The sequence below is a fragment of the Carlito syrichta genome, unplaced genomic scaffold (genome assembly GCF_000164805.1).
Source record: "Carlito syrichta isolate Samal-C Ts95f unplaced genomic scaffold, Tarsius_syrichta-2.0.1 Scaffold301649, whole genome shotgun sequence".
Classification (NCBI taxonomy): domain Eukaryota; kingdom Metazoa; phylum Chordata; class Mammalia; order Primates; family Tarsiidae; genus Carlito; species Carlito syrichta.
In genome coordinates, this window is record NW_007245745.1 from 287,792 (window position 1) to 311,072 (window position 23,281).

General features: G+C 35.6%; 1 protein-coding gene across 1 annotated transcript in view; it reads left to right on the forward strand.

Annotated features, from left to right (window-relative positions):
• Positions 1–23,281, forward strand: part of LOC103257349 (probable ubiquitin carboxyl-terminal hydrolase FAF-X) — a 112,980-nt gene that overhangs the window by 47,899 nt on the left and 41,800 nt on the right. Inside the window, 11 exon segments of the mRNA XM_008055074.2 lie at positions 1,766–1,845; positions 4,638–4,750; positions 6,689–6,907; positions 10,264–10,379; positions 10,522–10,773; positions 10,852–10,990; positions 12,355–12,507; positions 13,411–13,483; positions 13,486–13,514; positions 18,711–18,917; positions 20,668–20,804. Of these exon segments, the coding sequence (XP_008053265.1) occupies positions 1,766–1,845; positions 4,638–4,750; positions 6,689–6,907; positions 10,264–10,379; positions 10,522–10,773; positions 10,852–10,990; positions 12,355–12,507; positions 13,411–13,483; positions 13,486–13,514; positions 18,711–18,917; positions 20,668–20,804 (1,518 nt within the window).

The window sequence follows — 23,281 nt, forward strand, 5'->3', positions numbered from 1 at the left end:
TAGGAAAAGAAGTCCAACACTATTAAGTACATAATATCAGGAAATATTAATTCTTAACATTAAAAATACGGAATGCGTAAGTAATATGCATGCATTGCTAAACATAGAAATATATTATGTAGGTAAATTTTTTTATAATTTCCCCTTATATACACGCATTTGAACCAAAATTTACTGCTAACAATCAGGAGAACATGTTAACATTAGGGAGTACATTCTTCCAGTTTATGTTTACTATCATATGTGAATTGAGTTTTCCACAAATCATGGAATTCTTACTATTTTTGTAACTTACTTTTTTCAGTTCATTTATCTTGAATGTTTTTCTTTTGAAAATACATTTATTGTTTTTAATAGTGTATTTAAAAGAATACGTGAAGTGTGAGTCTGGCAGATGCCTATAGTAATGATGTGCAGTGAATTACAGTCGAACAAAAACTGTATGAAGCTGTTCATAGTGGTCCCTGACTGTTCTCAGTAGCAGAGATATTATAGCAGAAGGTTGTAGTTTTGCCTTTTGATATTTGTCTAGTGGTGGGTTTTTTTTATTTTTTGATTTTGGTTTTCGGTTTTTTTGAGTCAAGAGGTTCACTCTGTCCCCTGGGCTGGAGTGCCATGGTTACCGCAAACTTGACCTGCTGGGCTCAGGTGATCCTTCTGCCTTGGCCTTCCAAGTAGCTGGGACTGTAGGTGCATGCCACCACGCCCAGCTAATTTTTCAATTTATTGTGGAGACAAGGCCTTGCTATATTGCTCAGACTAGTCTCGAACTCCTGGATTCAGTCAGTCCTGTTGCCTCCACCTCCTAAGGTGTTGGGATTGCAGGCATGTGCCACTATGACTGGCCTAGTGATTGTTAATAAAGTACTTCTTATGCTAACTAGAGGACTAAAGTTACATGTTAGTAGTTCCCCAGGGAGAAAAATGCAAATGACATTTTTTAGTGTAAATAAAAACTGTAGCAAAGGTAGTTAATATACATTTGTTGCTAATAGATTATCTGGTAATGAAGTACCTTTTATTAAAATGCGTTGGAGATATTTGGGGATTTTGCCATCTCTTAGTACAGAGATTAAGGGGTGGATGGAAGAAGGCTTGTTCTTCTGGGGAGCAGTGGGTCATTTGGGTGCTGGTGAGGAGGTAGGGCTAGGGAAAGGATGGGTGCCTAGATGGTTGAGCCGCCCCTGGGACCAGAGAAAGCACCTCCTGGGCATATACTACTTCCTTATTTGGAGGACACCTGAGGAGGCATGGATACTTTGAGATCCATAGCTCATGTACCCTTTAGAAGAAAATTGATGAATTAAAAGGAATCGAGGAGGAAATCAGTCCTTTGCCTCCACAGTTTGTGAGAAAGTTCAGGACAACTAAGCTTTATCGTAATCTCTTCTCTAACCCAAATCCTGAAAGAGCACTTTCCTGTGAACTTTAACAGTAAGTATCCATGATACCTAATTATTGATATTTAATTATTATACTACTTCTGTATTCTGTTAAAATAATTTTATGTTCTGTTATTAAAATTATTTTATGTATCTCATTGCTATATCTTTTGGTTGACAGTACCTTTTAAAAGCTCTGTTAAGACAACAGATGGTGCTTAGTCCCACAAAGCAGGATATTCCGCCAACCCTGTTTTAAATATTTAATGTTATTTTAATATTTAATAGTTTTGTAGTGAGGTAATTGTAATTAGTAACTCATTTTTAGTGCCTCTTTTAGTGCACAACCAATAAGCATCTTTTTATTATATTAACACTCTTAGGCCTCGCTGGGTGGTTCCAGTTTTGCCGAAAGGAGAATTAGAAGTGCTTTTAGAAGCTGCTATTGACCTTAGTAAAAAAGGTAAGTTTAGATGTTGTTGTGCTTTCCATAATATGTGCTACTAGGTATACTTTCTTCCATTACAGACACTTTCTGTGGCTTATGAGCAAGGACTTGTATCCTTTGGACAACCTTTAAGAGTGTTTTTGAACTCTCTGAAGCTAGACATAAAATTTATGTATATTCGTCTTTCTAAGGAGCATATCATCGTTTAGTCAGATTTACTAAGGGGTTGTCACTCGAGGTTAACCATTGTTAACATAGGGTCTTATCTGTTGAGGGAAATAAAATATACAAAAGAACATTTTTATAATTAAGTACTCTATAGGTGGTGGTTGGTACGTATGATAGACAAGATATATCTGCTTCCTCCCTCTGGTATTTATGTTGAGCCATGTATGTTCTCAAGATATATGTACTATATAAATCTATAAATTGTTTATGCTTGCCCTTTTCTGAAAAGGATACTGACTACTTTCCTGAAGTGGCAATGAATCAGGATGTGTGGATTTTTGTACTTAGAATCTTTATCTGTCATTCTTTGAAAAATACCATTTTATTAATACTATGTTTTTAATATAAACTCTGTAGCTTACATGTTTGTTCTTTATTAACACACAGAAAAGGTATGATTTTTTTCTCTAAAAGACTTAGAAGATGAAGCTTCAGGTTTTAAAAAGCCAATAAAAAGAAACCTGGTGTTTTTCATTTATTTGTCCAGAAGTAAAAGCTTAATGTTGGTATTAATCATTTTTTGCTTTTGTTTTTGTTTTGTTTTGTTTTTTTGAGTTGGAGTCTCACTCTGTCGCCCAGACTGAATGCAGTGGCTGCTCCCGGCCACTGTAGCCTCGACCTGCTAGGCTCCAGCGATCCTTCTGCCTCAGCCTTTCAAGTAGCTGGAACTACAGGCGTGTGCTACACACCCGGCTAATTTTTGATTTATTATAGAGATGAGGTCTCGCCAAGTTGCCCAGGCGGGTCTCGATCCTGAGGGCTCAGGCAATCCACTCACCTCAGCCTCCCAAAGCGCGGGATTACAGGCTGAGCCACCGAGCCCGGCTTATCAGTTCATTTTTTAAGGCATTGGAGATTAAAATAAAAAAAGTTACATTTTATTTTATGAAATAGGATAGCCATGGATGTGCTGTAACTAACAATAGGCAGTCTCACAATTGTAACTGATTATTATCAAAATTAGCACGTTTAGTACCTTGTTTGAGTTCATCTTACTTCATGGCAAGGGAAAATTGAATTTATCTTAACAATAATTACCCCTCTTGTATTTTGGCTTTTTTTTAGATTAGAAAATATAGTTTATTTAGAAGTAAATTGGACGGGGGGTGGGGAGTTTCACCTCACCAAGGTGGGGGGAGGGGGCCAAAGCTAGGAAGCTTGGTGACAGCCATAGGTCAAAGAGCACTTGGCCACATCAGAGTCTAACAAGACATTGGCTACCCCTCTTGTTTAAAGATCATGTCTTTATGCCTTCTTAGTCTTGTAAAAATAATAAACTATGAAAACACATGATCAGATTACAATTTTTTTTTTGCCGCTCAGATTTCTTATGTTCATGTATACATTTATTCACCAATTCAGCAAATTTTTGAAGACGTATGGCTAAGTATTTTCTAAATCCTGATTATAAAGTGATAGGTGAAAGCAGAAATGGTATTTCACTTAATAGCATTGACATTCAGTGAGCATGTTTCCCTTTCTCTCCCATATTTTTTTCTTTATCTTTTCTTTCTTTCTTTCTTTCTTTTTTTTTTTTTAAAGAGACAGAGTCTTGCTTTGTTACCAGGGTGGAGTGCAGTGGTGCGGTCATGGTTCACTGTAACCTTGAACTCCTGGGCTCAAGTGATCTTTTGTCTTGGCTGCCCAAAGTGCAGGAATTACAGGCATAAGCTATTGCACCAGTCCCATATTTCTTTTCTGAGACCGTAGTTATTTTAAACCAAGTTCAAATTTCTTAAAGTTTAGATGTCATCCCTTTTGTACAATCAAAATCAGCTAGTACTTTCTGTACAAATTGAATACTTTTTCATTTTGCCATTGAGTTCAAAATTTTCTTTGGGAGGCCTATGGCTCTGTTGCCTTTCTGAAATAAAGGAAATACGTAAAGGAACAGAGATACTAAGATAGTGAAAGAGACTAATAAAAAAGGCAAGACAATTCATTTTATATGAGCATACATTTATAGAATAATAAGGATATTAATGCTAAGTGTATGATTTATAACCAAAATAAGGCCAGGCATGATGGCTCCCACCTGTAATCCCAGCACTTTGGGAGGCAGGCGAGAGGATTGTGTGAGACTGATTGTCAAGTCTGCAACATGGCGAGACTTTGTCTTTACAGTAAATCAAATTAGCCAGGCATGGCAATGCATCCCTGTAGTTTGGGCTACTTGGAAGGCTGAGGCAAAAAGATCGCCTGAGCCCAGTAGGTCGAGGCTGCAGGGGCTGTGATTGTGCCACTGCCCTCCTGCCTGGGCAACAAGAATTATACTCCGAATTTAAATGAATGAATGATTTTAAAAGTACTTGTAAAATGTTAGTTTTTAAGTTTTAAGGCTTTTCAAGGAGTAAAATAATTTGAAGTATTTAAATTCCCTTTCACATGGTACTCGTAACTATTTGACCAACTCTTAGACATCTTATGATAGTGTTGAGCTTTTCCCCAAAGTTAGTCTGCATTTCTTATGTGTCATTTAACAGTTTATAATTATTTATTACCTTTTATCACATATTAAACATTGTAAAAACAAACAGATAAATATGTTGTTTACAATAATTTTTCTCCCTTTTTTTTAGGCCTTGATGTTAAAAGTGAAGCATGTCAGCGATTTTTTCGAGATGGACTAACAATATCATTCACTAAAATCCTTACAGATGAAGCAGTGAGTGGCTGGAAGTTTGAAATTCATGTGAGTCCCTCATTTGACTTTAAAAATGAGGTTTACGTAGTGATGCCTATGGGTGGGGAGGAGTGGAAGAGAGTGTGTGTGTATAGTATAATTGATCCATTAACTAAAGGATCTAAAAATGAAAAACTTTTAAAAAATAATTTTTATAAATTATTCTCTCTTTTGAATGCAGCTTGTTCATTTAGAATTAGCATGAGATTCATAGTTAGAAAACTTTATTTTCATGTATTTCCTGGCTTCTCAAATATCTTGTGATCTTAGGCAAGTTAACCACATTTCATTGAAAATGTGATGGTATCAATTGTAAGGAGTACTATTATTTTATGGCTTATTAAGGAAGAAAAACATTCAAGATAGGGTATCTCATACATCTGGGTCAGCAAAGGGCCAGTGTAGAATAATGAGCTTACCATGCAGAAAGGGACAACAGAGAAATGTGCGTGTCTCAATTTTGACACCTGGTGAAAGGAGCGAAAAAATTCTGAAAATTTTAAAACCACAAGCCAGCATTCAAATAGTTTTTGTAGTCTGAATTCAAATTAGTTGTGATTTTAAAAAATCCTTAAGTGGGCTGGGTGCAGTGACCCACGCCTTTAATCCTAGCACTTTGGGGAGACCAAGGCAGGAGAATTGCTTGAGCCTGGAGCTTGAGACCAGCCTAAGCAACATACTGAGACCTCATCTCTACAAAAAATCAAAAAAATAAGCTGGGCATGGTGGTGTGCATCTGTACTTCCACCTAGTGAGAAGGCTGAGGCAGAAGGATCTCCTGAGTTGAGGAGGGTCGAGGCTGTGGTGAGCTGAGATCAAGCCATTGCACTCCAATCTAAGCAACAGTGAGACTCCAACTTAAAAAAAAACAAAAACCTTAAGTGAAGAGCTTCAAGTGGTTTCAGATCTATAGTGTCCCCAAGTGACTAGCAGAGGCAAACACAAATCCTCTCTATAAATAATTTCCATTTTGGAAAATAGTAATATACTATTAATTGATTATAAGATACATTCAGATTCCAGAGATCTTAAAATGTGAAAAAGTAGGCTGGGCTCGGTGGCTCAGCCTGTAATCCCAGCACTTTGATAGGCCAAGGCAAGTGGATTGCCTGAGCCCACAGGTTTGAGACCCACCTGGGCAACTTGGAGAGCCCTCGTCTCTACAATAAAATAAAAAATTAGCTAGGTGTGGTAGTATGCGCCTGTAGTTCTGGCTACTCGGAAGGATTGCCAGAGCCCAGCAGGTTGAGGCTGCAGTGGCCAGGAGCACTCCAGTCTGGGCAACAGAGTGAGACTCCCAATTCAAAAAAAAAAAAAAATAGTGAAAAAGTGTGTGTCTTAACTGATAAAATGTCATAATTACTGTAAGTCTCTGTTCCTTGTTTATACTATGGAAATGGTCATAACATGTAAAGCAGATAATATTTTTGTGGTCTGTGACCTAATGCTCAAATATGACCATGGCATAAAAATCCCCAAATCATCTGAATCAATGTTTAATTTTATAAGTTTAAAAATGGAAACTCTGAAAGTGGTGTCAGACTTTTGCATTGAGGTTTAGATAGCAAATCTTCTCCATATTGGATGATTGACATAGTGCTTCGATTGTAGAATTGCTGCCTCTAGTGTACACATTCCAAAGAGGGAAAAATGGTAGTTTGCTTCTTACCTGTGGACATAGAGCAGGAATAGAGAACTTATGACACTCACTTCATTTTGTCAGCCATAGCAAATGACTTTGGAAAGTAGGTACTATATAAATTATGAAGTAAATAAATGCTAGTTTGTGTTTTGAAATTTGGTTAGACCTCAGTATTAGTGAAATTAATATAATTCAAAAGATTAATGTAGAAAAACGGAGAGATCATTATTAGGATATAATTATAATTACGATTAGAAGGTATTTCTATTTGATCTTATAAATCACCTTTCCCCCTTATATAACAGAGATGTATTATTAATAATACTCATCGTCTGGTGGAGCTATGTGTGGCCAAGTTGTCCCAAGACTGGTTTCCACTTCTAGAACTTCTCGCCATGGCCTTAAATCCTCATTGCAAATTCCATATCTACAATGGTACACGTCCATGCGAATCGGTTTCCTCAAGTGTTCAGTTGCCTGAAGATGAACTCTTTGCTCGTTCTCCAGACCCTCGATCACCAAAAGTATGTCGATTTGTGATTTTCTAAATCAATCACAATTGTTTTGCTCTAATACAGAACCTTTAAAGACCTGAACCTCCTCTTAGCATAGGAGAAGAGTAATTTTATATTACTCTTAAAGGGAATTGGCGCTAATTTATGTTTTAGATTCTTTATTTTGTACCAAAGCTATGTTCTGTCTTTTGTTTCTAATGCTAAGATTTTCTATGTTTAAAGTCTGACAGTAAAATTGGTGTTGACACTTTAAATGAAAACATGCACAACTGGGAATCCTTTTCATAGCCATGTTCTTCTAGTTCAGTGCTTATGGCTGTTTTTTTTTGTTTTTGTTTTTTTTGTCCATGTGTAATTAGTCCCTATTGTCTTTTGCTCAGTCTCTTTGGAAATAGTCATAATTTGGGCTAGTATGAAACAGACCATAGTTTTCCTTTGGAATAGGGTAGATTTACTTTCTTGACCAAGTCCAATCTTTAGATATTATAAGATTTTAAATCGAGTATATCCTGTAAATACTAATTATACATCATGAAGTTAAATTACAGTAATTAGAAATGAAAGCAGGATAGTAAATCTTTTAAATCCTGCTTGAATATGTATATTCTGTACATAAACATAAGTTTGCTGTATTGGTGTAAACAGATTATACTCTTAAAGTTTTAAAACTATTTTCCTAAACTAAGCTTCGTTTAATAAATATTTAAAATAACCGTACAGTTTTTAAATACCAGAATTTAGGAGAGACATTTTAAATATTTGGGTCTCTAAAAAAATTTTTTTCTAACCAGTGAGAAATATTTGAAGTCATATACAGTACTTGGTTTAGTCTATTAGAAGCTGAAATCATCAAAATATGTTGAACTTTTTTGAGATTTTTCTGATATTCTCCAGTTCATTTTGTTGCCACTAGACAGCTTATTTTTGCTTGAGTAGTTCAGATTAATGTGTAAAGAATGGCAGTCCTCAAAATAAAAATTTTAATCTATACCTGTATTTCTTTTTTTATTTTTATTTTATCGTTTGTTCTGTTGGTCAGCAGTCTACAATTTAAGATATTCATTAGGAACAACTTGATTTAACATGGCTAAATACAAAATTTTCAGGTGACTTTTGGTTGAAGATATGTTTATATCTTTAATAGCATTTAAGAGTACAATTTTTTTTTATATAGCCAAAATTGTGGTTAATGCAGGAGAAGCAAATTGTGATGTTACCTACTCATTTACTTCTTACTGAAATTGTAGATATTTTGTTTGATCATATTGCTAAAGTATTGTATAAACTTTTAAAAAATTGAATAAACGATGATATATTTGGCAGAATTTACAACCATATCCCTAGTTGGATGCAGACACCATGATATAATGAAGAACCTAGGGGAAATGTGAAAGTCCATATGTTTTTTCTTATTCTCCAAAGGTGGTAGTGGCAAAATTCACATCATCAAACTTGGCTGATGAGGGTAAACTTTCTATAGATTACTGTATACGTAACTAATTTTGTAGTGACTTCTGTTAGCCATTGAGAAATTTCAAGTTACACAGCTTAAAAGTTTGTTTTACTAGGAATATTTTGAGTTTTAATTCTTAAATCATCCTCTAGAGTTTTTACTAGGTTTTCCCTTCCACTTCTACTTCTCTCTACATTCCCTGCCCCCTAGAATACACGGAACTTCTGTTGCCCCAACTTCGACCCATGACAAAACTAAAGCTGTCAAGGACTATCTATAAGTGTTACCCATCTCTTACCTAGTCTGAAAATGTTTGAGATTATTTATTCAAACATTAAAAATACAAGAAAAACTTCACTGATTGAGACAGAAGGTCTCAGGTGATATTCAACTGTTTTATCTTTAAGAAAAAGGATCTTACGCAATAGTACAGGTAAAGCTACATTTGAAGAATCTGACAAGTTCTTGGCTGTGTGATCATTTTAAATTTTTCTAGCTAGGTGTTTCTCTGCCAGTCTTGACAACTTACAGCCAGATAAGGAAGGTTTTTGTTCACAGCTGCTAAAGCTAGCTTATTAACTGTACCTTGCTTTGAAGCACTCTGAGTATTCCTAAGTTGCTTAAACATATATTGTAGCTGAAGAAATAGGGAAAGATTCGCTTTAGACTGGTTCTCTACTTGGTGTGCACATGCTATTTTATATATAATGTAGAACTATTGTGTTTATCAGTCTACTAGTCTTCATTCCATTTACTGAAGAAATAAAAATATATTACATAATGTGCATATACTTACAATTGCTGAATGCAGAAAGGAATCTGGTGAATTTTAAGTACTCAGAGTTTTAATGGTTTTCAGTTAGTCTTTAAAAAAAGTAAAAAGATAAGAAAACACTGTAATGACTACCTTATATTGACCTATGCTAGTAGACTTTAGAGAATTTAGTTGACTTAGATTCTCATAAAACCATATCATAACTACCATTAGCGACCGTATTTTCTTTTTAAACAAGCATTAAAAATAGAACCATTTATTAAGCATCTTCTCTTTTTCCTGGATATTTTTAAAATAGTTGTAGAAATTATTTTTCTTTAAGACTTAGTAGAGAAATTGCCTTTTTCCTCTCAGTGGCTTCTAAAATGTGGTCTTTTAGAAGAAGGCCAAGGTATAAAAGGTTGCCTTAGGTGCCTTAACTTCCAGATGCATTAGATTCTTATAGTCATGCAGCCTTTTATTTTTTTTTTTTTTGCTTATAGACATGCTTTTAGCTACACAGCTGTTGCCTATCCCAGCTGCATTTTACTTTGAGTGTCTGCTGTTTCTTAAAGAAGAGATTGAAAGACAATCCATGCTTTTAAATGGTGCTACTTCTAAGAGGAGGAGAAGTAGGTGCATTCATTTAAGTCAGCAAAGATACCAACCAGCATATTCTAGTTAGGAACAGCAGATATTAATACCAGGGGTTAGTTTTTAATTCACTCTCAGACTTTAAGATTATTATTTACAGCTACAACAAGAAATGGATTCAAAATCCATTTTATTATGTTACAAAGTAGCTTTTTAAAAATATTTTTTGAAGTCATTTTACCTCAATATTGTTTAATACAAAGTATTTTAATATAATTAGAAGATACTCATTCTTATATGGTAGAATAGCTGAAATGGAAGCATGACTTATAATTCCTGTTCACTTGCTATGCAACTGTGCCCCAGCAATCTAATCTGTATTAGCTATGTATACTGCTTCTATCTTTGCTGTGAACAAAATGCAATATTTTGTGGCATTTTTAAAGATGATTAGACATAATTTGTTTTATTGAATTTACTGTTTCTAGTATGTTTCAATAAAGGTTAGTACTTTTTTCCTCCTAAAAGTAGGGAGTTAACTTTTTTTATTTAATTGTATTGCAGGGTTGGCTAGTGGATCTTCTCAACAAATTTGGCACTTTAAATGGGTTCCAGATTTTGCATGACCGTTTTATTAATGGATCAGCATTAAACGTTCAAATAATTGCAGCCCTTATTAAGTAAGTTAAGTTTTTAAATCAATGTTCAGTGTACTATAGAAGTTGCTGTTTTGCAGCTAATATAAATAGTATGAGAGTTTAGTCTTGAATTGATTTTAAGAAAACCGAGTATTACAGGAGTTTTATGTGTTTCTTATTTCAGACCATTTGGACAATGCTATGAGTTTCTTACTCTTCATACAGTGAAAAAGTACTTTCTTCCAATAATAGAAATGGTTCCTCAGTTTTTAGAAAACTTAACTGATGAAGAACTGAAAAAAGAAGCAAAGAATGAAGCCAAAAATGATGCTCTTTCAATGATTATTAAATCTTTGAAGAATTTAGCTTCAAGGGTTCCAGGACAAGAAGAAACTGTAAAAAACTTAGAAATATTTAGGTTAAAAATGATACTTAGGTAAGATACTTACCTTTTGAAATAATTATATATGTGACTTTTTAGAATCATACTTACCACTGAATTTCTCTATTACAGATTATTGCAAATTTCTTCTTTCAATGGAAAGATGAATGCGCTGAATGAAGTTAATAAGGTGATATCTAGCGTATCATACTATACCCATCGGCATGGTAATCCTGAGGAGGAAGAGTGGCTCACAGCTGAACGAATGGCAGTAAGTCTTTCGATTCTTCTTTTTATGAATAAGAATCTACTGAGAACAAAAATTAGAATAGTTCTAGTCAAAATTAATAATATTAACATTTTAAAGTAAACCTTGAAATTGGGAGGTGTTTCGGTTGATTCATAACTCTGTTAATCCTGAGAACTTTTGTCGTAACATAGTTTATTATTCAGTAGTGATATGGGTAACTTAGCACATCTTTTATAAACTTACTGTTGAATGTGGTATTCTGAAGTAATTATTAGCTAATTGGGAGGGCAGGTAGTTGATTGAAATGGAATAGTTATATGTGATCTAGGGAATGGATTGGGTAGTATCTGGTACCTAATAAAGGAAGTGGATAGTACAGAAAATGGTATTATGTGTATAGAAACTTTTGTTGCAATTGGACATTGCCACATTTTTATTGTATTTTACAGAAATATCTGTAACAGATTAGAAATAAAAGACTGGATTCCATGGCTCCTGCCTGTAACCCCAGTGCTTTGGGAGGCTGAGGCAGGAGGATCACTTGAGTCCAGGAGTTAGAGACTACAGTGAATTATGATTTTGCCACTGCCCTCTCGCCTGGGTGACAGAACGAGACCCTGTCTCTTGAAAAAGATATATATATTAGAATTAAAAAACGGAGTCTTTATCAGCTGAGAAGTATACTTCTGTTACTCTTTTGAGCCTATTCTTTATCAATAATCTGATGATTATAAAATCATATAGTGTGAATTGCTACCTATTTGAATCATGAGTTAGCACTTTTGTTGATGTAGGTATTAAATTAATACTAGTCAAGCAACCTAGCATAGTGTCTTAGAAACACTGTGGAAGCATGCAGATTTGATTCGGATTTCAGTTTCAGCATCTGTGAGCCTGTTTACTTTTCTGTAATAGGATAATGTATCCTTTACTAGGAGTGTTTAGAAGATTAAAGAGCTAGTGGATAAGCAATAATAGTGTCTAGCATGTCGTAACCAGTTAATAAATAAAAGTAAAAAGTATAGAGTACCTTTTTCCTAAGGTCAAAACATGATTCTGTGGCAAAACTTATATAAGGAATCCGAAGATCCTAAAATTGGTCCTTTACCCACCCACGTAAATCATGGTGATTGTTGTGCATGTGAATATTTTTTGGAGTGTTGGAGTGTATTTTTAATTTATGGGATCATTTTTTTTGTGTGGCAAATTCAGTGTTAGGAAATTAGTGATTTTCTTTTCATAGTTTTCCATTGAAACAGTGAGCATATTGGTGTATTATATTTTGTTTTTTAATGCCTTACATTGTTTAATAGTGTGAGCAATATTTTTTTTAAAAAGCTGTGTTTCAATTTCTGCTTAGAAACAAATTTTTGAATTACATTTAGGAATGGATACAACAGAACAATATCTTATCCATAGTCTTGCGAGATAGTCTTCATCAACCACAGTATGTAGAAAAACTAGAGAAGATTCTTCGTTTTGTCATCAAAGAAAAGGCTCTGACCTTACAAGATCTTGATAATATCTGGGCAGCACAGGTAAGGAATTTAAGTTATTTAGTTTTTAAAAGAAAGGCACTGAAAAAATACAGTAGTTGTCATGAAATGAAATGCAGGCTGGTATTGTTTGCCATTCATTGTATTTAAATTCGAGTTATATTTACAGAAATCCTGCTGGGAGTCTTTTAAGTAGCCAGGAATATTTTTTAAATAAAAAATAATATGCCATGTACTGTGTTTTGTAATAGTTGGCAATTTGTAGATGGTTTTAAAGAGGCAAACAGTAAAATAATAAATTTATAGAAAGAATGTAAGACATCTATAATTGGTTTCTTCAGAGACTTAATAGAAGAAACCTCCAATGTCAAGAGAGTTTAATCACTCAATTATTTATAAAGACCTGTAATAATTATTCCAGTGGATTTGCAACTTTTCAGAAGGATTGGTAATGTTTTTGGTTTCAGAGCTAGAAACTGTAATTCATTCTATCATGACAGTTTTCTACTCATGGATTACTTGGGAAGCATTGTTGAGTTCTAGATTATAAAACTTTGTTTTTATAGTGTATATAAACCACAAAAAGTTAGTTTTCCCATTGAGTATTATAGTTCCAGTTTTGAAACAATACCATTAATATACCTTCTTTTTCTCCTATTTACAGTGTTAAAATTGGTATGTTAAACTCAAACTGTGACAAAAGTTCATGTGAATTTTAAAAGTACAAATCAGCCATGTATATCAAGAAATTGACTTGCCAGATTTTAGAGGGCAGTTCTAGAACATTTTATTATTTTTAAAAGTTTAAGAACTTTTTTATGTTATGTAATTAAATGGAAGAGATGATAATACTTTATTAATGTTTGTCTGCCCTTAATATATATTACTTACCTGCTATTCAAACTCTAGCGTGTTATGATTTCGTTTTTATTTGTTTTTCAATAGGCAGGGAAACATGAAGCCATTGTGAAGAATGTACATGATCTACTGGCAAAATTGGCATGGGATTTTTCTCCTGAACACTTGATCATCTTTTTGATTGCTTTAAGGTAATTGTTAACATAGCAAAGTATTACCATTTTGTTTTATTATTTTTAAGTTCTACCATTTTAGTTTATTATTTTTTGAATCGTGGTCTCTCTCTGTCACCTAGGCTGAAGTGCAGTGGCACAATCATGACTTAAACCACAGCCTCAAACTCCAAGGCTCAGATGATCCTTCCGCCTCAGCTTCCTGAGTAACGGGTTATAGGCACGTGCCATCAGGCCTGGCTATTTTTTTTTTTTTCCTTCCTGTAGAGACGAGGTCTTGCTATGTTGCCTAGGCTGGTCTTGAACTCCTGGGATCAAGCAGTCCTCCCACGTCAGCCTCCCAAAGTGCTTGGATTACAGATGTGAGCTGCTCTCTGGCTCTGTTGTATTTTTAATAGAATTGATTCATTTGATCACTGAGTTGCTCTTAGCAAGTAAATATGTAAATAGAAATCTCATTACACAGTCTCTGGTATGAAGGAATTAGCCATTGTTTTCTTTTTCAGTGAGAACTTGATGTTCATTTTTTTGTAATGGTCCCCATAAATAAGGAATCTTACTATTTTTCAAAACTCAGGGGTTATCACTTTGGATTTCTTACCCCTGGAAATTTTTGTATTTTGGTTCAAGCAAATTGTAGGACTATAGAGAAGGATAATTGCAAAGGTGACAACAAGAGTATACCAATATCCAGGTATTCTGGGGTCATATGCACAGCAAAATGGGACTTAATGGAAATGTATTTCATAAAGTAGCCCAAGAGCCCGTACAGTTATATATGCGTTGTTGTGATCATGCACTTTTTAAGGCCAAGTTGTATAATCACCAAGGCCTCAACTTCCAAAGCTTAGGCGATCCTTCTGCCTCAGCCTCCTGAGTAACATCTTTGTACATTTGGTAGGGTTGGATTTTATATGCCAAGCAGTCAGTGCATTTGTGGATTAAGAACATAAAACCTTATGGCAGTGTTCACAGAGAGTCGTTTTATTACTTGGCATTAGATATGAGATCACCAAGGTTTCTTTTTTAAAGATAACAATTACACTGACTGATGGGAACATAAATTGCTATAACCACTTTGGAAAATAGCTTGGTATTTCTGGTAAAGTATAACGTTCTCATGACTTAGCAGTGTGGCTTCTGAATATATACCTGAGAAACTCATGCTTATGTGCACCAGCATACATGTTCAACAACACTTATAACCAAATTATTTATAATAGCAAAAAACTGCTGTGTAGAATACATAATGAGTAGAATGGATAATTGTGAAATGTTCATATGATGGAGTGCTTCATGGCCACAAGAGTGAGCAAATTAGAGTAACTTAACCATATGAACGTGTCTGATAAACAGAAAGTTGAAGAAAGGAACAAAATCACACAAGGATTCCTATACCTTGATTACATGAACACAAACATCAGAAATAGACCCAGCTGGCTTCTGGGGCACTGCTTATAATGTGTTGTTTTTGACCTGGGTAATTGTATACTGTAATAATGGTATAGGTTTGTATCTTTCTAGGTACAGTAGAAGAACAAAAATAGTAGCATTTACTGGTGACCACCTCAGACATGTGAACTAATAATTGCTAGCTATGATACCTGTGAGTCTGTCTTTTAAGCAGGTTTCTCAGATGAGTCTTATGTACATTAAAATAGTGCTTTATGGAAAAAGCTTTATGCTTTATGTAAGAATTGCCCCCTTGTGGAAAAATGTATTTAGAAAGGAACAAAGTATTGAGTGAATCTTTTGTGCATTTTTAATGATTTTTTTATATATGTAAAAGGAAAAATTTTTAAACATTTTTTAATCCATTGAAATACATCAAAGGAAGCTGAAATATAATAGAATTGGTTATCATGGTTAATTGCAATATATTTTTAATCTTGTGATGACTTTTGAAATGGTGATATGTGACCAGTGATGACCATGATAGGAGATGGAAATTGTTACTACATTCTCTGGATTCTCCTCTTTTTAGGATGGTTTATATATAATTTCTTCGTGTCTTTCCCCCCTTTGGCTTTTATATTTTGTTTACTGAGCACTTGTCATTTGGTAACAAGCACCTTTTTTTGAGGTGTTGATGAATCTAGCAGTTCTTACGGAGTGTGTCTCGAAAGCTTTTACTAAACGTGATTTGATTTTAGAAGGTGAGATCGCCAAATTCTAGACACTAGACAATTCAATGATTTTAGAAGGAAGCATGACGTCTAAATCTTTGTAGTTCTTTATAGATTGCAACCAAATGGTTCCAAATTTGTTTATTAGACTTTGCTTTATATACTCAGATTCTAGTTTTTAAATGTTTGAGTTCTAAGTAAATCTTTGTTTTCTTTCTTTTTTTAAGAACTTCTGAGCTCAAAGCAGTTCTCCCACCTCAGCCCCCCAAAGTGTTGGTATTAAATCTTTGTTTTCTAGCTGGACGTTGTGGCTCACGCCTGTAATCCCAGCACTTTGGGAGGCTGAGACGAGAGGATTGCCTGATTCCCCCATGGATTCGAGACCAGCCTGGGCAACATGGCAATACCTCGTCTCTACAGTAAACCAAAAAATTAGCTGGACATAGTGGCACACACCTGTAGTTCCAGCTCCTTGGAAGGCTGCAGTGGGAGGATCGCCTGACAGGTCAGGGCTGCGGTGGCCATGAGTGTGCCACTGCACTCCAACCTGGGCGACAAAGTGAGACTCTGACTTTAAAAAAAAAAGAGAGAGAATAAGAATAAGAATAAGTCTTTGTTTTCTTAAGTAGTTATATCAATTTAGTATCATTAAGACTTTCCTATTCTTGCCAGCATTTGTTTTTGTCAGTATTATGAATTTTTGACAGTCTGCTTGGTGTGTGAAATGTTTCCTCGTTTGTAGTATTAGTTTTTATATCCTTAATAATGAAATTGAGTATCTTTTCATATATTTTTGAGCTATTTGCTTTTTGTGTGTGTGAATGTCTATTCAAGTCTTACTTATTTTTCCCATGTTATTGTTTTTTAGGTATTCTTGACATATTCTGAATGCTAATCCTTATCATTTCTATAGTTAAAAAACTTTATCCCAGTTTGTGGTTAATCACGCACCTTATGGTTGCTTTGGTTGAACAGATGTTCTTTTCCTTTTCTTTTTTTTTTTTTCCACTCTGTCGCCAGACTGGAGTGCAGTGGCCGCTCCCGGCCACCGCAGCCTCGACCTGCTGGGCTCCGGCAATCCTTCCGCCTCAGCCTTCCGAGTAGCCGGAATTACAGGCGTGCACTACCATGCCCGGCTGATTTTTTGATTTATTGTAGAGGTGAGGTCTCGCTGCCCAGGCGGATCTCGAACCCGGGGTCTCAGGCAATCCACTCACCTCAGGCTCCCAAAGGCGCGGGATTACAGACTGAGCCACCAAGCCCGGCTTCTTTTCCTTTTCATATGTAAATTATTTTTTAGTCTGTATCTCTTAAAGACAAGTATGCGAAAAAATTTATAATACCGTCATTTACCTAAAAATTAGTAATTCCTTGATACCATCAAATAGTGTTAAAACTTCCTGATGTCTCAGATCATACTTCATTTGAGAAGTGTATTTAAATCAGGATCCTGTTGCGGTGCATACATTGTAATTGGTTGCGTATGTCTTTTATGTCTCTTTTAAACTAGTTTCCCTCTTTTTCGTTTTCTTCTCTTGCAATTTGTTGAAGAAACTGGATTGTTTGTTGCTTTGGTGTATATCGGTAGTTTGATGCAGAAGCTTGATTTATTTTTTTTCTTTCACTGCAATACCTTGTAAATGATGACATGCTGTTGCTTGAGGAGGAATACCTGGTTGTCTCTCCTTTTATAATGTTAGCCAGATATTCTTAATTGTAATGTCTAATATCTAAGTCTTTTCTTATATTCTTAGCAGTTTCCACTTCCTTGTATTTTGCATGGGCTAGGAGGAATTAGAAATATGCATTCAAATTGTCTTAAAAGGGATCCCGTATTTATCAGTTTAAATGTCTGTAATAATTCTATCAAAAGGATTCTCTAACTTCTTCAATCTTCTATAGTTTGACATTACGTTCATTTCCGTTTATTTTTCAGCAAACACTGATAAGCAGCAAGTGTTTTAGTTCATTTTCTGCTGATGTAACAATACCAGAGATCAGACAGTTCTTAAAGAACAGAAGTATATCTGGAAGCTGAGAAGTCCAAGAGCATGGCACTGGCATCTGGCAGGGCTCATCCTGTGGCCAAAGGATACACATGGCGAGGAAGCACACACATGAGACAAGTGGGCTGAACTTATCCTTGTACGAGGAGCCCACAGCCACAATAATGACATTATTCCATTCATTAGGGCAAAACCCTTGTTGACCTAATCACCTCCGAAAGGGGTCCCACCTCTAAATACTGTCAAAATGGCAATTAAATTTCAACATTAGTTTTGGAGGGATTTTTAAACCATAGCAGCAACTTTATGCATAATACTTTTCCCTTATTGTTCGGCATTCCTGGCCTCTACCCAGTAACTGCCACCAGTACCTCTCTTTTCCTCAAGTTGTCATAACTGTTTTGTTTTAAAATATCCCTTTCGACATTTGGTATTTTAAAATTTGATTTTAGAGTTTTTAAGTGAGTATTCTCTTCTAAATTGAAGTTAACGTTGTATCATTTGTATTTAGAGTTTATTTTTATTTTTCTTGGTTAATAACTTTGTCACAGCGTGTTTTTTGCTTTCAAATGTGTAATGCACATTGCTGTATAATAAGCTTTTTTCATTTATTATGAAAATCTTTATATATCAAGTTGTCTTTGCTGTCTTTTAATATAATTTTAAAGTCAGAGACTAAATCTAAGGTTCTCAACGGGGGCAATTCTGCCCCCCAGAGATAGTTGACAATCTGGAGACATTTTTGATGGTCACAACTGGATAGAGGAGTTGCTATTGCCTTTTCCTGGGTAGAGGCCAGGGATGCTGCTAAATACCCTAAAATGCATAGGACAGTCCAATAACAAAGAAATTTCCAGTCCTAAATGTCGGTAATACTGAGGTTGAAAAACTCTAGTCTAAGGTGTTTATTTAACCGTAAATAAAGGTTTTTCTTTTTTCCTTAAATTTATCCCTACCCTGTGAGATTTATTTCAGATGTCACATGCTCAGCATGTTTTTTTCTGATGACTATAGTTAACCCAGTGACACTTAAAGAGTGATGACCAAATATGTTATTTTTGTGTCACTTAATTTTTTTCTAGGCCAGTTGGACAAATGCAAGTAAAAAACAACGTGAAAAGCTACTTGAACTGATACGTCGTCTTGCAGAAGATGATAAAGATGGTGTGATGGCACACAAAGTGTTGAACCTTCTGTGGAATCTGGCCCACAGTGATGACGTGCCTGTAGATATCATGGACCTGGCTCTCAGTGCCCACATAAAGATACTAGATTATAGTTGCTCCCAGGTAAGGGTTTACTGCTTTACTCACTTTTTGTGACCTTCTCCTTTATAGTTAAAAATACAAGAGTTTCAGCTTATCCTGACATTATTTTTCAAATGATCTTTAAAAATTGGCGTACTTTGCTCATGGAAGTCTGCCTTCCTTAGATCGCCACATCAAGGTTTTGTGAGTCATCTGAAAAGAATTTTCGTCTCCTTTGGAGAAAGAACATATAAACAAAATGGGTTATATAGTAGTATTATTGTCATGTGTGGTTCTGAAATACAAGTTTCAAATAGGTCTTAAAATACTAAAGCTGGTTTAGGGATGTTAGAAGTGAGAGAATTTAGGTTGTTTTTACTCACAGGGAAGCTAATATTTAGTGCCTTCACAATGAGCGAATCACACAACAGCCGCCCTGCATTCTAACGTATAGCATGTGTATCTTTTAACACATGGTAAAATGAATGCTGCTGAGTGACTTCCCACTTGCTCATAAAACTATTTACTACACTGTTGAACTGGTATTTAGGTAATAGCTAAGAAAAGAAGCTCAAGTAAGTATAACTAACGTAGATACTACTCAGTTTGGGACTATGCTTGCTTGAGGCAGTTCATTAAGAACTCTGCATATTAAATAGTAATAGTGCCTCAAGTTTAAATTATTTCATTAAATCGAGAGTCCTTATTTGGAATCAAAGCCGTACATTTGCTATCAAGTGTTTAACTAGTAGCTTCTCTTTTAATTAGCTGTTAGTATCAGTGCCTGGCACAGTGTTTTACACATTAATTCACAGTTATGGGATTTCACTGAATTTAATAGAGTGTGACCTTTTTCAACTTTCATTTGTTGCTTGGAAAACAAATTTTTAAGCCATTCCTCTCTCACCTTTTCCCCTCCTGGACAAAAAAAAATTCTTTTAAAAACCATGATACATCTAATCATGTACAGCTGTTTTCATGGCCTTAAAAATATACATACTATTAAAACTCAGCACTTCTACTTATAGATATTTCTTTCTAGAAATGGTTGTAAGAGAACGTGAAGAAGTATGACATCCAGTGGTATTTGTAGACATGAACACTTGGAAGCCTCCTGAATAATTACTAGTAGTTTATCGAATGTTTTATTAGATAGCCATCAAAAATGGTTGTTGATGTGGAAGAACAGATTTTACTGACGTAGAAAATGTTAATATATATCATTAAAGTATGACCCTAATTTTGTTAACAGCAAAGGAATATCTATGTATTACAAAATAACCCCAAACATTAGGGTTTCTCTCTCTCTCGATTGTTTTAAACTTACTTCGTTGCCTTACCACTATTTTCTACAAATTTTCAGTGTTCTTCACTGTGCCAAAAAACACACTCATTTAGGATAATAATCAGGGCATTTTATGTTAATTTTAGATTTTATGATATGATAGAGTCTCTTAAAACATTGGATGAAAATCTATATCTACCATTTAGCAAACTTAAAACCAAACTTTCTGTCAATGTACTAAATACTCAGGATCTTTACTTTTGTGTGTATGTATTTGAGTCCATGTAATACTGACCTTTTATAACAGTACTCTGCTTTTTGGCATTTTGGTAGTAAATATGAAATAACAATGTGCTTAAACCTTTTTTAAAAAGATTTAAATTTAAACTTTTCACAATTACAGCTTAATGTTTGTAATGCTAATTGTAAAAGCTTTTATACTTCTCAATAAAGTTAAAGTGGAATACTTCAGTATTGATCTATATAAAACATTAAAATTTGTTTAAGGACCGTGACACCCAAAAGATCCAATGGATAGATCGCTTTATAGAAGAACTTCGCACAAATGACAAATGGGTTATTCCTGCACTGAAACAAATTAGAGAAATTTGTAGTTTGTTTGGGGAAGCACCTCAGAATTTGAGGTAAGACTCTAAAGACAGAGATTTTCAATATTTTTATTTATGTATTTTTCTGAAAAGAAACAGCACTATCCGTTGGTAAAAGCATATGCTAAAGAAAGAAAATTAGCAGAGTAAGAAAAGACTAAGAAGAATTTGTTTAGAACAAAAGAAGAATCTTTTACTTTATCTACTTCCTTTGTTTTATTGATGAAGTAAGCAACAATTAAACGATAAGTATCAGAATCAGGATGATAATATTGCCTTTGGGTTCTCGGTTCATAATTATTATTCTATATTTTATGTTATTGTATTTCCAACAAGTGTGCCAGGAAGTTTCATGGCAAGTCTTGTGTCAGTCTCATTCTTAAGTTCATTTTATTGTTCTTGCCTTTATCAATTTTAGAACATTATTCTACTACAGAATAGCTTTCTTTTCTTTCTTTTTTTTTTTTTTTTTGAATTGGAGTCTCACTCTGTCGCTCAGACTGGAGTGCAGTGGCATGCTCCCAGCCACCACAGCAAACTGCTGGGCTCCAATGATCCTTCTGCCTCAGCCTTCGAAGTAGTTGGAACTACAGGTGTGTACTACCACACCTGGCTAAATTTTTATTTATTGTAGAGACGAGGTCTCACCAAGTTGCCTGAGTGGTTCTTGAACCCGCATGCTCAGGCAGTCCACTCTCCTCAGCCTCCCAAAGTGTTGGGATTGCAGGCTGAGCCACCAAGCCCAGTCAGAGTAGCTTTCTAAGTAAAATAAGCCTATGTAGGTAGATAGGTAGGTAGGTAATGGCGAATGGCAGGATCTTGCTCTGTTGCCTAGAATGGTCTCGAACTCTGGGCTCAAGTGATCTTCCCACTTCAGCCTTCCAAAGTTGCTGGAATTAGTCATGAGCTACCAAGTCCAGCCACTGTTTCTTTTTGTTTTAAACCCTTTGCACTCAGACTCATCTGGTGGATCAACTACCAGCAACTCAACTGTACTTCTTAATGAAATAGTGAAAAACGAATCACTTCATGTTAAATTGTATAGTGTTGGAACCAATTATTTGATTGTAATGATATTTGGCTTATAATGGAATTTTGGATGTTGAGGAACTTATTTATGACCAAAAATTTTGTATTTTATATTTTTTTTACCATGTGAAACAGTCACCAACATGCATTACAGGATCATTGATATGCGTTGTGCTGTAGTAATTTGTTTGGTATCTTCTACCTTGTGTTTTTCAATTTGAGCAGATAATGTAGTATCATTTTATTTCTCCCACATTAATAATATGTAATTTATTGTCCAGTCTATTGTTCCATGATGATGTGTAGGGACATTTTCTTTCTGTGTAACATCAGTTGATATTTTTTTAAACATATATTTCAATATATATTCCATCTCTTTATTTGCTTTTTTTGTGCAATTTGAATGGAAAACTTCAAGGAAACATATGCTTTTGAGAAGTTTACACTGGCATAAGTTGGTCCTGTATAATCACCAGCAATCTCTATGTCCCCTGAGAGGGGACATCTGAGTGCAAAGTGTTAATAGTTATTTTTTAAGCTAATTTCAGAATTATACTGCAAGGACATTTAAATTTTGAAAGATAGCAAGAAACAGTTAAAAATTTTTGCTAGGCGACCTTCTTTCAGGTCCCCTCCTACTGTGGGAACTTTTCTGTCTTCTTAATAAATCCTGCTGGGCTTGGTGGCTCAGCCTGTAATCCTGCGCCTTTGGGAGGCTGAGGTGAGTGAATTGTCTGAGCCCGCGGGTTAGAGACCCGCCTGGGCAGCGAGACCTCATCTCTACAATAAATCAAAAAATCAGCCGGGCGTGGTAGCGCATGCCTGTAATTCTGACTACTCGGAACGCTGAGGCGGAAGGATCGCCAGCGCCCAGCAGGTTGAGGCTGCGGTGGTCGGGAGCGGCCACTGCCCTCCGGTCTGGGCGACAGAGTGAGACTCCAACTCAAAAAAAAAAGTTAGTTCAAGCGTGGTGGCATACACCTGAAATCCCAGCTGCTCAGCAGACTGAGGCAGAAGAATTGCCTGAGCCCAGGAGGCCAAGGCTGTGGTGAGCCGTGATTGCACCGTTGCACTCTAGGCTGGGTGACAAGGCGAGACACTGACTCAAGAAAAAAGACAATATGAATATGATCTCTGTATTGATTTGTGGTATATTTTAACATGATCGCTGTGTGAATTAGCAGGGCACCATATTATATTCGCACTTCATCATTGTAATAACGACTCCCGTTTCTTGAGTCTGAGTGGCTGGTCTAGCTGACGGCCCTCTCCTTGGAGCCTCAAGCCCTTCCATCCGTTCTAGACTCTGCTGTTGCTCTGAGGGTCAAACACAGAAAATGACTCACTGACCCCATCAGTGAGCTGCCCAGAGTCCCTCCCTCCATCCGCCCATCCCTCCCTGCAACCCTCCTCCTCCATCTGTGCATCCCTCCCCCACCCATTCACCCCTTCACTCCCCCGCCCATCTGCCCACGCCTCCGTCC